This window comes from Coregonus clupeaformis, chromosome 20, assembly GCF_020615455.1.
Source record: "Coregonus clupeaformis isolate EN_2021a chromosome 20, ASM2061545v1, whole genome shotgun sequence".
NCBI lineage: Eukaryota > Metazoa > Chordata > Actinopteri > Salmoniformes > Salmonidae > Coregonus > Coregonus clupeaformis.
The window spans coordinates 43,397,246-43,412,261 of record NC_059211.1 but is presented as its reverse complement, the minus strand read 5'-3'; the positions used below and the strand labels follow the sequence as shown (position 1 = coordinate 43,412,261).

General features: G+C 40.9%; 1 protein-coding gene across 3 annotated transcripts in view; it reads left to right on the top strand.

Annotated features, from left to right (window-relative positions):
* LOC121533449 (nuclear factor 1 C-type-like) overlaps nt 1–15,016 on the top strand; it is a 110,137-nt gene that overhangs the window by 664 nt on the left and 94,457 nt on the right. The window contains exon 1 of one of the 3 annotated variants that reach the window (XM_045205498.1): nt 1,066–1,688. The exons of 1 other annotated variant lie outside the window; for it this stretch is intronic. In XM_045205498.1, coding sequence (XP_045061433.1) covers nt 1,659–1,688 — 30 coding nt within the window. In that variant the 5' untranslated portion in view covers nt 1,066–1,658. Of the gene's footprint in view, nt 1–1,065; nt 1,689–15,016 lie in introns of those variants that run through there. One more of the 3 variants, XM_041839399.2, reaches the window with a different exon arrangement.

Sequence of the window (15,016 nt, the reverse complement as noted above, 5' to 3'; positions counted from 1 at the left end):
TTTTTGTGAAAACAAAATAATTTCTCTGGCCTACTGTTTTGGAAATATCAAATAAATATATTCAGGACGTTATATTTTTGGATGTCATAGATAACAAAATGGCCAATTTTGTCTGAACTGCAGTTCACTTCACTTCACTTCAGGAAGGTTGATTTACCCACCACCACCACCGAACTGCTATAGACAAACTTGTGCTAATGGTTTGGATGCAGTTATTACTTTATGGCATTGTCAGATCAAAGTGATAACAATATTGATGCAGACAACATTGTCCCTTCAGACTGATCTCAGAATAGTTTTCTTAGCTTTGCCGGAGATTTAAAAAAAATAACCTGGTCTACTCACTCAAAGTATACCAAGAAGAACGTGTGTATGTCCTTTTTCTCTGGTCTGCCCTAATGGAGAGGCCATGTACAGACCTACTCTTGTGTGTAATGACATGGGGATATACTTACACTTTATAGGCCCCTTACTATCATTTTGTTGGAAACCTTTTGTGTGCATAGTTACAAAAGCAGAATGTGTCCATATAGTTCAAAGAGAGAACGTGATCATCTTTATTTGCTAGTTCTCCAAATATTATTGCCATTACACCTACCACTTGTTTTGGTCAAGTCACATCTGACAATAAATACAATACTGTAGAAATTGATAAAAGTAGGTTATGTCTGAATTCAATTAAAATAAATAGTATGCTCACCACTGACGTCTTTGCGCTTTTACACACAGACTTTTATAACTTATTATTAGTTTGTATAGATGTCTGTGTGACATGATTATAGAAAACAGTTGATAACGGATGATGAATTCAGACGCTTGGTTTTTTGAATTGGTATTGTATGATTAGGATATCCACGTTATCAGAAGCTTATCGATTCTGATCATTTTGAAAAGATGTTAAATGTACAGTAATAACAGCTTAGTGTAGTTCATGTTGTAGATTAGTCGTGAGAGGCCACTTGGGAGTGCAGGCTATTGTGTCTGTGTTGCAAGACTGTCATCAACGCACTCCAATCGGTCATTTGTAGGATATTACGCAGCAAGTTGCCAACGACCCGTTTTGAATAAACGGCACAAGCGCACATGCAACATCGCTGGGATAGGCTACGCGAGGGAGGGAGTGTAGGCTCTTGCTTGGGCGAGAGAAATTCCTCTGCAATTTTAGTTTTTAACCATCCGTACCAGCGTTGCTCCTGATCTAAACGCATTACTTTGTTTTTCGTGGATTTAACGAGTATTGCTGGACACAGGGAATCAGGGTTACTGCTTCTTTAATTTTTTTGGGGGGGATGGGCTATTTTCATAACGTCATTTTATTCCTCCCTCTTTTTCATTTTGTCATTCTTTGATTCTTTTTCTCCCCCCATTTCCTAAATGGAACAGATTGGCCAAGCCTTTTCATTTCCTAGCTTTCCCAATTTTTATTCAAAGTTACTATTTTTATTTTTCAGGATTTTTAAGGTGAACTTTTCTTCTGTGTCATCATTTTTGGAGGGCTTACACCTTAGTGGACGTAAACTGCAAGTCAATTGAGGCGATGGTGGAGGTGTTTATGATGATGATGATGATGATGATGATGATGATGAACTGTAAAAGAATGATTCACTAACTTTTCTGTCTTTTGCTACCTGACAAGTCCTTATAAGTTCATTTTCATCATGATGTACTCTCCTCTCTGTCTTACTCAGGTAAATTATTCATTTTGCTTACTTTTTGGAGAGTTATTATGCATGAGCGTCTGTGTTGACTGAATGAACGTGGCTATGAAATGCAGATGATATTTCAGTTTAGAAAAGGGCGGGATGAGTGTTGGCACGGTCCGTAAGGATACGTGGAAACCTGAGTCTCTCAGCCTATACTAACTTCAGAATTTTTGTTATCACTACTATAGTTTACTCAATAGCATTATGCTGACTCATGTTTAAAGTAGATTTTTTTTGTCCCAACTTTTCATGAAGTTTGTTCACCTTGGAGAAGTATAAGGCTAAAATAGCATGTAATTCATTAGCTGTGACCGATGAAGGCGCATGATGGCAAGCTGTGCATGCCAGAAGTATCATCAGAATTCTTCATCTTAAAGTCTCAGCAAAAGTTAGGCTATCAACCCTGTGTATGGGAGAGTTCTCCACGAAGTATTCCACTCTCCTTTGAGTTAAGGAGGGACAACAAACCACCCCAAGAACTGTGGTCAGGCCTGGGAGCACTTCGGCTCAGTATTGATGTCCTGATTAATTATTTAAATGCTTATAATCATTGTAAATATAACGTGTGTGTGTGTGTGTGTGTGTGTGTGTGTGTGTGTGTGTGTGTGTGTGTGTGTGTGTGTGTGTGTGTGTGTGTGCGTGTGTGTGTGTGTCTGTACCTTACCTGTGTCATGGAGTAGTTTGCACTTAGAGCGCTTTGCGGTATTTTGAAGTGCGGTAAATTGTGTATCCAAATAGTCTATCCGTCTATTTAGAACAACTATCACAGTCTGCTATCAGGATATTTATTTAGAATATTTAGGATTGAACAAGTCAGAGGCACATTTCTTACCTGATGTTGAGGATTCTTTCTTATTGTATTTTTGCTACATGCATTAGGATTAGGCTTATTTTGAGTCAGGTTGACACACAACATTTTTGGACATCTAGTTGAAGGAAATACATTTTTGATATAGTATGCATCAATTGACATTCGATTGAGTTGTAATTGAGGAGATAATATTGCATACACTCTTAGTGTAAAACTTAGAGAGAAGTAATATCTAAAGAATGGGACTGCCTGGCCTATATCAGAGAAACCACGTAGCCTATGACCTTTGTATTGCAAGGTAGGCCTATAATAGTCCATGGTTGGATTTGAGGAGCCTGTTTCAATCTGTAGGTGGATGTGTTTCATTTGGTTAAAGCTATCTAAATATGAAAAAACACTCTTCCATTTATTGATAGCCTTTAGATGCCATTTACACACAATAAGGCATAGCCATAAAGTCTTCATATAGACCTATGTAGTTCACCAGTACAATTCTAATGTGTTGTTAATTTTGAAATGGAATTACACTGAATTTAATTCACATAAAGTAATGGGATAATACATCAATATACCTTGTTTTAATAGCTGAAGACATAAATAGTGCTTTAGTTTCTGTTAATAAATGCACTGCAAGAGGAATCCAGGGAAGAGCTTGGGTTTTCTTGCCAGTTGGCAGAACTCAAGCAAGGACAAAGGGTGTTTAAGGTCGATTTTCAGTAAAAGGCAGCCTACTGTATATTGACTTATGAGACTTGATGTGGCGTTTCAGATGGACACAATTGTCGTATTTACTTTGGCTTTGGGAACTGCAATGGATTTTATAGCCCTGTTCAAAGATTTGTTTTAATTACAGAGGAAATTGTACTTTTCTTCAAAAATAAACAGACATATTGTTGCATGGTTCTAAACTGTTATTCTGAAGGAGGGTTTTTAATCCAGTAGAGGAAAGAATATTAGACCAAATTACTCATGTTGCTGTATGCAACAGGTTCCATATGTTTTACTGAATGTATATTTCAATAGTATTGTAACTTAACTTTGTAATAATACTGGTGACAGTTGTATTATTAGTGTGCTTTTGGAATTGCCTTGTATGAATTGTATTAGTTCAAACTAAATAATGCATTTGGCATTTGCCAGTTTTTTAAATTTGTATAAAACTTTATTGATGTCTCAGATAGTGACATTATATTTTTACTGAAGTGTCCAGTATATAATTATGATTGGTTAAAATTAGCCGATGCACGTATGGTTTATTCATTGACATTATCCAAATGAAATAATTAAGATGGTATACCAAGTGTGACGTGAAAAGTAATTTTGGAGGATTAGTAGTTTTAACTCCTAGTTTATGCTGCCAGCTGGTTTGTTGAATAGCTCGTATGCATATCTTTAAAAGTTTTGAACAATAGGGAATTCAGACTTGTTTTATGGTAGTAGAATATCAGTGCTGTTTGTAATATTTAGATTAAAGTTAATAAAGCAAAATAAAGAGGGGGGCAGGGGGTGCCAGACAACGCTGCTGCGGCGGCTCTGGCTCTGCTGGCAACCTGAAGGGTTGTGGCACTGCTAACGCTAAACACAAGTTATTACACATTATTCCTTTACTGCTTCTTCTCCTCTCTGTAGCTGTGAAATGCAGATAGCTAGATTCAAACGTTCTGCTACCTTTTCCAAGAAGAATATTTGATTCTTTACTTCAGAGTTTAATTTCCTTGAAATCATAAGCGATTCTCCATTAAGGCCTGACTGAGTTTTTGCTGACTCCTAAACCGCTGTGTTTAGCAAGTTATTTTCACCAAGTTTCCCTGCTTGTGGTAGTGGGTTTTACGGGGCATAACCCCAAGCTAGCATCAGTATGGTCAATAAATATTGCCATGACAAAGTGCATGCCCTCCGCTACAAAGTGACAGTCACACCAGGATATTCCTACAGCTGCATTTAAAAAAACAGATGTAGGATAAAATATATATTTTAAGAGGGAGCAGAGCAAAAAATGAGTAGACGGGTTTAATGCTTGTTAGGATGTATGTGGAATTCATGGATGACAATATTTCAGTTATTTTTGACAAATGTAGACATTTACTAAATGTATTATGCTGAATCACATGATCATGAATAACATGAAATTATGACCCACCTTTTGTTTTGTAAAGGCATACATTTTCAAGAAGTACTTTGAAGCATGTCAGTTTAAATTATCTGTCAATCTGATTATTTTAATTTGTTAGTGAGACTGCCGCTTTGTAAGCCTGAGCAGACACAGTTTGGGGCATGTTTGCCAACACACTCTGGTGTCTGCTGGAGATCTCAAATCCCACTGTGGTGGAAGTGCACTCTCCTGCCCCCATTTCTCATCGATTCATTCCATTAGAGCTGCAATTAGTGCCCACGAGAGATCCCAGGGTCGGGCCAATCCAAGCCTGAGCTGGCCGCTACACATTCAAACCATTTCACCATATTAAAACGCACCCAGAGTTCACTCACTTGCGCTGTGTTTTGTTGTAATGGATGTGAAATCTAAATCTCATGATTGATATTGTTCTCTTACTCAACACAGTCCTTTCTTTTTGTCCCTGCTGTACTTGTAGTTAGCAAAGTTGTTTCCGTTCATCCACCCTCATAATAGTTTTGCTTTTGTGCGATCAGTGCATGCGTTGCATAAGCACGTTATAAAATGTAGGTTTTTCCCCAATAATGTTTAGGCTCAGTCTCAACAAGAACAGTTTTTGTGTGTAACAGTTGTTCTGGGGCTAGCAGACAGAGCAGGCCCTTCTTTAATTAACGCTGAAATGTTCTCCATGGTTGGACACATTGTGTTTTGAGTGCCGCTTGCTGCTCTCTCAACCCCAACAGTTTCCAAAAGAACCCCTGCTGGGTAGAGAGACTGGTCCTCTCTGAAACCATCATCGCTAGAGTGGGGGTGGGGAGAGTTCTTTCGGAGCAGAAATTCTTGCCCCACTTTTCCTCTGAGTCCTGAGTGGCAGTCCCTGACATGCTGTCCCTCTGCACCGCTCATCAGATGTACTGGGTCTGATGATGGTCACTCTCTGCCTGCGTGTGCCAATCAACATGCTAATTCAGTTTATTTTGATTATTGGCCTCTCCGGAGTGTTGGGGTGGTCTTCTACTTTTTAAAAGTCTTTATTTATTCATGTCAGGAAGTGGAAAAATGGGACAGTTCTTAAGTGGAGCAGCTGCCTTCATGTGTTGATCCCGGTGACTGCCTGATTGTCACTAGGGAAAGTGGGAGGGCGGGGGCCCTAAAAAGTGCCCGCAGTTATAAAACCTTGGGGCTCTTGGCATAGAGGCTGGGACTCCATGTGTCCGTCGCTGCAGATGTCTGTGGAAGGTTGGCTGCATTTCATATCACACCCAGGTTCCTCGGCAGGGAGCATGGTGAGGAGCATTTAAAAATATTTACAGTATGATGCCTTGTTTGAATTCCATCTGAATATGCAACCTCCTCTCACCGGCAGCCAGGGGAGATTAGAACTGAGGAAGCTTTCTGGGCTTTTCACTTGTCACATTGGCCAGACCAAGGTGTTGCTAGCGCTCTGTGACAGATTAGCCAGGTTGGCAATGTCTCTTGTGGAATGACGCTTATAGTGGATGCCTTGGCCTGCAAAGCCCTGGCCCAGAACTGGCCTACAGGAGCCAGTTATAACAACTGCATCTAGGCTAGTCTCTGAAATGCTATTAGATAGAAGGAATTACAAACACAAACAAATAGGCTACACCTCAGCTCACAGCTCTGTGGTCCTGATTCTTATTCAGTTGTTATTTGTATTTGGTTCAAAGATATATAATATATATTATTGTGTACCTACATGGGCTAAGTTTTGGAAATGGATAGACATGGTCTTTACTGTGTTTACTATCTGTATATGTGTTTTGGAAGTGGATGAAAGCTTGTGAAGGCAGGCAGTTTGTTTCAGAGTTACGGGGTTTGAGGCTCAGTATTAGGTCGACGTGAGAAGAACCTCCGTTCTTGGCAACACAGAGTGCTGCTGGAGAGGCTTTGTTAAATGGTCCAACTGGAGCGCTATCAAAAATATACTGCTGCCGTGGCACAGCGCTGTGTTTATTTAAAATGTCTGTGAATCTAACCTTGGTTCACTGCTGGTGCCAATGTAGCCTTGGTTTTAACCGTTCAATTATTCTTTCTTTCTAACGTCCAACAAACTTTATTCTTAAATGTATCATGGAGTTAGTAAAATGGGAATAGTTTCTTAAGGATTTTGCTCAACTCATCATAGGTTGTCTTTGTGTGAGGCTATACGCCACGTAGTGTATATTGATCCGACAGTGATAGTAATTGTTTATCAGGAATACTGGCACTTGACAAGTAATTTAAAAAAAGGCTCAACACAGAGGGATAGAAAGGGCATTCAGGATCTTGGTTCTGTTTGCCTTTGATAATGGTGTGTGTGTGGTGGTAGAAGTGCTGGTGGGGGATGGCAGGGCGGTCATGACCCCCTTAACAGCTCTTCTCCTGTGTACTGTAATATAAAAGAACGGCATACATGGCAAGTGCTGTAGCAGTATGTGGAGATGGGACTGTTGTTTATGGCTGTAGAGCGGAACGTTAATCGAGGAGATAAAGCTGTATTCTGTGATTGGGACCCAGTCATGCACTGAGCGAGAGCAAACATTCCCCCTGCTCGCTGCTCTGCTGCAGGTGCTCTCAGGGGGTGAATCATACATATTTTGTACGGCTTGAGTTTTTTTTGTGAGACAGCCGCATGTGACTTCCAGCCGCGTGTGACTTGTCCACCACTTTGTTTATATCCTTAATATTAATATGGGTACTTTATTACCACCTGAAATTAAGTGGCTTAGAAACACCATCTAATAGCGTATGAGGCATTAATGAATGCAACACAGTTTATTGGCATATTTCAAAATGCATGCCTCTAAGAACATACTCAATTGAAACATTGGTGATGCTTCTCACAGTGGAAAACAGGCTTGTTCTCTGTCCCTCCATCTCTCCTATCTGGGTTCAGCTCTATCCCTGACTGACTAATGCATACAGTAGAATAGCCCTTTTTAAAGCCTGATCCATAGCCCATCATCTCATCCAGGTCAGGTGCACAGCAGGGACTGTACTGCTGCAGCAGGAGCCCAGTGGCCTCTGTGGGTTTCTCCCAGTCCACCAGCAGACCTACAGTACGGGTGGGGTGTGTGTTGTGTTGTATTGTACTGTATGGTGGTGCCCTCTGCAGCATGCTCTCTTGCATCTGTGGTGTTCCTGTTGGACAAGTGACAAGGAACTATCCTGCCCTCTATTGAGATGCCCAGTTCTGATATTCCATCATCGTTTGTGATTTAATTACAGTAGGGGGAAGAGTTTTAAGGAGCACAGTGCACAGATGTACAGTTTCACACTGCTTAATAGGCAGCCTGTAATAACCAGAACAAAATGAATTCCTATGTGTATTTAGCAGAATCAGAAGCATAAAACATTTACCATAAAGGAAACTGACACTGTTCTGTAGGTTCGAAACCATACGCATTGTTCATTGTTACTTTGACGTAAAGGTGGCATTTAGAAAAGAGTGACAGATCCCTTCTGTTGAGTTATTTGGTTTAGCAGGAACCTGAAATGCTTAGAACCTGCTCCATGCCTGTGGTTGGTTTTACTCCCTTGTTTTAGTTTCACTCAGTCAAAACAGGATTTCCTAGTCAAACAGGGTTGACTTAATTGCATACTGTACGCTATTTTGAAAATATGTTTTTTATAGATGTGTTACAATCTCTGTCTGCCTTTAAAGATTCAGCTTTGGGCTCTTGTCATTGTCAGTAAGGATCACGCCATGCATAAGAAAAAGAATAACTCACAAAGACCTATTCAGCAGCAATAACTCCATTGTGGCAGTGAATGCAGACGATATGCAAGTATTTAGGCTAGGATGTATCACATCATGTATCACTGTCAAAGCAGAGGCTGCTCTCAGTGTAGAGATTTGCAGGAAGTACAGAGGTAGAGACAGTCCCGTGGGACTCCCGCTAGCTGGCTGCTGCTGGACCTCAACTCTCCTTGGCTCACATACGCCACACGGCACTGGTCCCAGTCCCAGACATGAGTTGAATTCATTTAGGAAAGTCCTCTCCAAAATTCGGGCAAACCAAAGTCAATTCTTGAGGGAATTGTATGATATTGATGTTTCAGAAGATCTGATGATGGTGGTAATGATCTGAATTTTTGATGAAAGGATATGTTTTTGAAGTTACAGTTAAGTGCATGTCAATGTTTCCATGCCAGTTGACCAAATGAGGCAATCTATGACACGGTCATGTTTGTCATTGTCCCTCTGTAGACGACTGTGTTTCGAGAGGGATTTCTTTGTGTGGGAAGTTCACCCTTTCATCCGGTGTGCCATGCTAATAGTGGGGGGAACAGGAGGGTAGGCGGAGGTGTACTCTCAAGGGCAGTGACCTAGGATACCTGTGAGGAGAGTGGTTGTGCCTGGGCTGACAAGAGGTTGGGATAGGATCGGGGGCTTTACGCTGTGGCTGACTGGATCTCTATTATAAAGCTGCTGGGGATAAACCATGTTCAGCAAGTTTTCTGTTCTCCCTCTTTTTTTTGTTGATTTAATTTTTTTGCTGCTCAGTTCATTTACAACCCCTCCCCCACCAAGCAGAGCAGAGTAGAAAGCCTAAGGACAGAGCACAGTGTAGCTATTCATGCTGGGTCTCTTTATTGAAAGGGTTTAAGAGCATCCTGCTCACTCTCTTTTCTCTTCAGTTTAGATGACACTGTGAGTGTATTCCTCGTCTTCCCGGCGCTCTCACACTGTGCAGCATATATCGAGGGGCTTAATAGGTGTCAGACATTACATGAGGGAGAGGGAGAGGGCCCTATAAAATCCGCGATGTGGAGAATGCGGACGGAATCACGAAATACAGACATTAAAACGGAATTCAACAATATTCAAAAAGTAGGAAATCTACTAAATGTATTGAACTTGTTATTAGTTAATTAATTTGCGCAAGATTATCATAAGAAATGAACAAAATGAATCAGTGATTGGTATTTTCCTTCACGTTTCTATAGCAGCAACGTGGGAATGCCTCTGTCTGTGTGTGCGTGTTTGTCTACGACTTTGTGTAGCCGTTAGTGATGATGCTAATAATGATAACTGTCTTCTGGTAGATGGAAAGGCTTTCCCAAAAACCTTCTCAATTAAATGTTATCTACAAATTAGCCTATGCTTACCTGGCAAAATGATATCATGATTATTTGCATCAATCCAGTGGCGATTTGTTTAGCAAACTGTGCAATCACGTGTGCTACAGAAAAAAATGCTAACCAAACAAGTCTCTTGCTGGTGCGCACTGAATTATAGGGTATCTACACCCAAAGAAACACATTTCTTCGTTTTTTCCCAGACCTCAAAAGTGGTCTTGTGATGTAGTTTAAGCCTTGTTGTGGACTTAAAACACACCATTTTGTAGTTTTTTCTATTTAAAAAATCAAACGGGGGAAAAAACGGAAATCTGGAAAAACAAAACGGAGAAAACTGAATTTGGGGAAAAATCAACCGGATTGTATAGAGCCCTAGAGAAGGGGAGAGAAGCAGAAAGGCTGCAGGCCCCTTCAGAGGTGTGTGTCACAAGCCCAGACAGGGCTCCCTGGGAATCAGGAGGCTTGGCAACGAGCTGGGAAACATGAGGACACGTCAACATTTGGCCATTCTGCTGTGACCTAATATGACTCTAGCACCGTCCGGCTGCAAAAGTAGGGCAGGAATATCGCTCTCACCCAGTCTTATCTCAACAGGCAATATTGCACATAGAATTTCCTTTTACTTCAGCCCTGATGGTTGCCAGATAACTGCACTCAGAGGCAGTGTGATGTTCATTGATAAACATTGTCAAGGTTGTTGGAAGCTGTAGAGGAGGCTGTCTAATGGAACACTTATGGAAAAAATTATACATTCTCAATACTGTAACCTGGTTAAGTAAAGGTTGAATGTTATAACCTCCTTTTGAAGATTTCATCAATGAAACGTTGGTGAAGCACAGTAAACTGTTTCATTTGAGCTGTTCTGAGAACACAGTCTCCAGGAAACAAAAACATTTCAGTGGGAAAATATTGAAACAAAGCATTTAGCTCATTCACTTCCTTAGAGAAATGGTGTGAATTTTCTCAATAATTTTTTTAGTTTGTATATTATGATTATGAACATTTGTTACTGAAAGGATGCTTCTCCACCCCCACGACCCCGCTGTTTCAATGTCACTGGGAGATTGTAGTTACAAAATGATACTTGAGACCAGTGAACAAGCAGGCCAATTGAAGACTCAATAAAAGCAAACCTCATTACCAGAGTGGGATTCAGCCACAGTGAGGCTCAGTGAGTTGATCTTCAAAGAGCAGTCAGCACATATCTCACTGAGTGGCAGCACAAGGCCTGATGGCTCCAGCACAGCTCTCAGGGCAGGTTTTTCTTCCTCAAAACACTTACGGAGGAGGAAGGGAGCTTAAAGAACAGGCTTTGTTCAAGGATCAGAGCGGTGCCCTGTTGTGGCACGACAGGGATTAGGGAGATTAGCCCGCTAGTATGTTATGTAATTGAATGTAACTATTAGGGAGAGAGGCGCTAGGGACATCACTGTCGGGACTTACTGCTGCTTGAGAAATCACCCAGCCACAGACACCGAGCGAGGGAGAGACACAGAGAGAAAGACTGAGATGGAGGGAAAGAAAGACCTCCCGAGTGGCGCAGTGGTCTAAGGCACTGCATCGCAGTGCTAGCTGTGCCACTAGAGATCCTGGTTCGAATCCAGGCTCTGCCGTAGCCGGCCACGACCGGGAGACCCATGGGGTGGCGCACAATTGGCCCAGCATTGTCCAGGGTAGGGGAGGGAATGGCCGGCAGGGATTTAGCTCAGTTGGTAGAGCATGGCGTTTGCAACGCCAGGGTTGTGGGTTCGATTCCCACGGGGGGCCAGTATGAAAAATACATACATATGTATGCACTCACTAACTGTAAGTCGCTCTGGATAAGAGCATCTGCTAAATGACTAAAATGTAAAGAGAGAGAGGGAGAAAGAGACAGAGATAGGGGCTGTTGGCCCGCCATGATCAGGTCACTCAGTTATTTTACCTAGAATAGCGCGGCAGACGAAAAGCTCTTCCAATCTGGGTCAGAGTTAGTTTAATCTGGAAAACATTTAGCGGAAAGTCAACAGAAATGTATCCATTGCCAAGCTGGTTCTAATGATATTTTGTTTTTAAGCTGATCCTTCTGTTATGCCCTCTGAGATTTAGAACCATGTTTATCTATTCAATCAATTTCTATGAATAGACACAAATTGTCATTTTTTAAAATCAGCCACGTAAGCCTCCAACATTTCTCTATTTGCATCATTCAATGACCAGTATGGAAAACAACAATGTACTTTTATGCAGTGGTGGAAAACGTACCCAAATGTCATACTTGAGTAAAAGTAAAGATACCTTAATAGAAAATGACTTAAGTAAAAGTCACCCAGTAAAATACTACTTGAGTAAAAGTCTAAAAGTATTTGGTTTTAAATATACTTAAGTATCAAAAGTAAAAGTATAAATAATTTCACATTCCTTATATTAAGCAAACCAGACGGCACCATTTGTATTTTTTTAAAGGATAGCCAGGGGCACACTCCAACACTCAGACATAATTTACAAACAAAGCATTTGTGTTTAGTGAGTCCGCCAGATCAGAGGCAGTGGATGACCAGGGAAGTTCTCTTGAGAAGTGCATGAATTGGACCATTTTCCTGTCCTGCTAAGCATTCGAAATGTAACGTTCTTTTGGGTGTCAGGGGAAATGTATGGAGTAAAAAGTACATTATTTTCTTTAGGAGTGAAGTAGAAGTTGTCAAAAATATAAATAGTAAAGTAAAGTACTGATACCCCAAAAAACGACTTAAGTAGTGCTTTAAACTATTTTTACTTAAGTACTTTAAACCACTGCTTTTATGTGCTTTAATCCAATAGAAAAGCACAGTAATACTAGTGTAATTCTCTCTTTCCCTCTATTTATGTTATGCCTTGAGGCTTCTGGCCACAACATCCTGGCTGTTAAGAGGGTGAAATAGGTCAGGTCAACTTAGGATAACTGTATTTATGATCATAGGAAATCTAACTGGTTGTTCAAGACATTGATCCACAAATGCAAGTTCTCATATGTTTACTGAATATTAGCACAGCACCTGAACAGATTTGCTACAGACCTACTTTTAACGAGGCTAAACATTTTGTGAACTGTTGTGCTTCTGGCACCAACAGCTTAGCCGTTCATGAAATGTTTTGCAATGCCAGGGTTGTGAGTTCGATTCCCACTGGGGACCAGCACGAAAAAAGTATGAAAATGCATGCACTCACTACTGTAAGTTGCTCTGGGTAAGAGCATCTGCTAAATGAGGTAAATGTTAAACACATTATACCTGCTCCTCAAACAGATTTACAGCACAGAGGCTGCAGGTGTTGCTAGCATTCTCTTAACTACATTATCTTGACAGCAACTCATTTTGTTAGAGCTTGAATACATCTTCTAAAAACCTATGCCTTAACCAATCTTGATAAGGAAAGCTTCAAACTGGGACGGATAACTGTCAGCCAGTCCTGAAATTCACTTCTGACTTTAAATTATTGAAAGGCTCCATATATTCCTCTTTTTGACTGATCAATTATTCATCCCATTTGAAAGTAGATTTAATTTGATTTGCGTCTCTCCCTCTCTCTCTATCAGATATGCGGTTCCCCTGACATAGAGGAGTAGAGAGAAAGACATAGAGAGCGAGAGGAGAAGGAAGACCTAGTTAATTTTCCCTGGATTCTCCAGGATTAGAACTGTGTTGTCACAGTAGAGAGCTGAACCCAAATTCAATTAATGTGATTAAAGCGGTGGAGAGGAGACAGGGACTCCGCCTGTCCTCGGACCAGTCAACCGCAGACCAGGAAGTCTACTGAAGCTCCTCAGGCATAATCAGCCTGGGTCCAGTCAAATCACCTGCTTCCCCTTCATTCTAATCATAAATCACCTTACATAGTATCAAATATGATTTCTTTATGACCCCACAATAAATCAACATCTTCTGTAGAAACAGGAAGATCTGTCACCTGTTCATCTGTGGTCTGCTCTTCACCACAGTCAGTTTATTTCCCTGTCTTTTTTGGGTTATTCTCCGTCGAGCTGTGAGGAGGACCGTTCTGGGCTTAATGTTGTCTGAGCCTTCATTGGCTCATTACACAGGCGGGTTTTAAATAGCTGTTGTCTGCTTTCCCAAATTGTTTTGTCTTGTTTAGCAGCATGATAAACATCCATTATTAATCCAGCCATGAGTAGTTCTTCACAGGGTTCCCTGTGGTACGCTTTATGCCATTTCGCAGATGCCTCTCCAAGACTCCATGTTCTACTTTTCATACACAGTGTACCGTAATAGTGACATCAATATTGTATAGATATGTTCCTTTGTATTTGCATGAAGTCTAGGGGGCCTGTGTTCTGTCTATTGCATACTGTACTTTCACTGTACAATGAGTTAATGATTGTGTACATGGTGCACCTTTAGATATAAAAACCTAAAAACTACAACTCTAACTGAGTGTAGCCTAAAACAATAATTGTCTAGTTTACAAAATTGCATTGTTTCTCTCTCTCACAGAGGCGGAAATGCTTTGAAATGGAGCAGTTCTCAAAAGGACATCAGAATTCCATACAAAAATACTGACATTTTTGTAATCTGTCTCCACTTAAATGAAGACTATTGTAATGTAGAAACAGCTGGAATGGAAATAGTATTCAGAGACTGTCCTTTTATGTATTTGGATTGGGATGAGATTCAAATGAGATTAGGATGAGATGACAGTCAAATGATCTCACTATCATACTGTGTTGCTTACCAGGTCCACGCTATCAACATGATTTGAAAACTATAAGGCATATAGCTACTACAACAGGTCACACCAGTAGTCTGTGCTTAACAAAACACTCTAGCTAATAAGAATAGTTTTCTGAAGATACCAGATTAAATAGCAGGGCAGTTGAGTTTTCAAATTAAGTAAGACATGCATCTTTTACAGTAGGCCTATATACGCTACATGACCAAAAGTATGTGGACACCTGCTCGTCGAACATCTCGTTCCAAAATCATGGGCATTAATATGGAGTTGGTCCCCCCTTTGCTGCTATAACAGCCTCCACTCTTCTGGGAAGGCTTTCCAATAGATGTTGGAACATTGCTGCAGGGACTTGCTTCCATTCAGCCACAAGAGCATTAGTGAGGTCGGGCACTGATGTTGGGTGATTAGGCCTGGCTCGCAGTCGGCGTTCCAATTCATCCCAAAGGTGTTTGATGGTGTTGAGGTCAGGGCTCTCTGCAGGCCAGTCAAGTTCTTCCACAAGATCTCGACAAACCATTTCTGTATGGACCTCGCTTTGTGCACGGAGGCATTGTCATGCTGAAACAGGAAACTGTTGCAACAAAGTTGGAAGCACAGAAT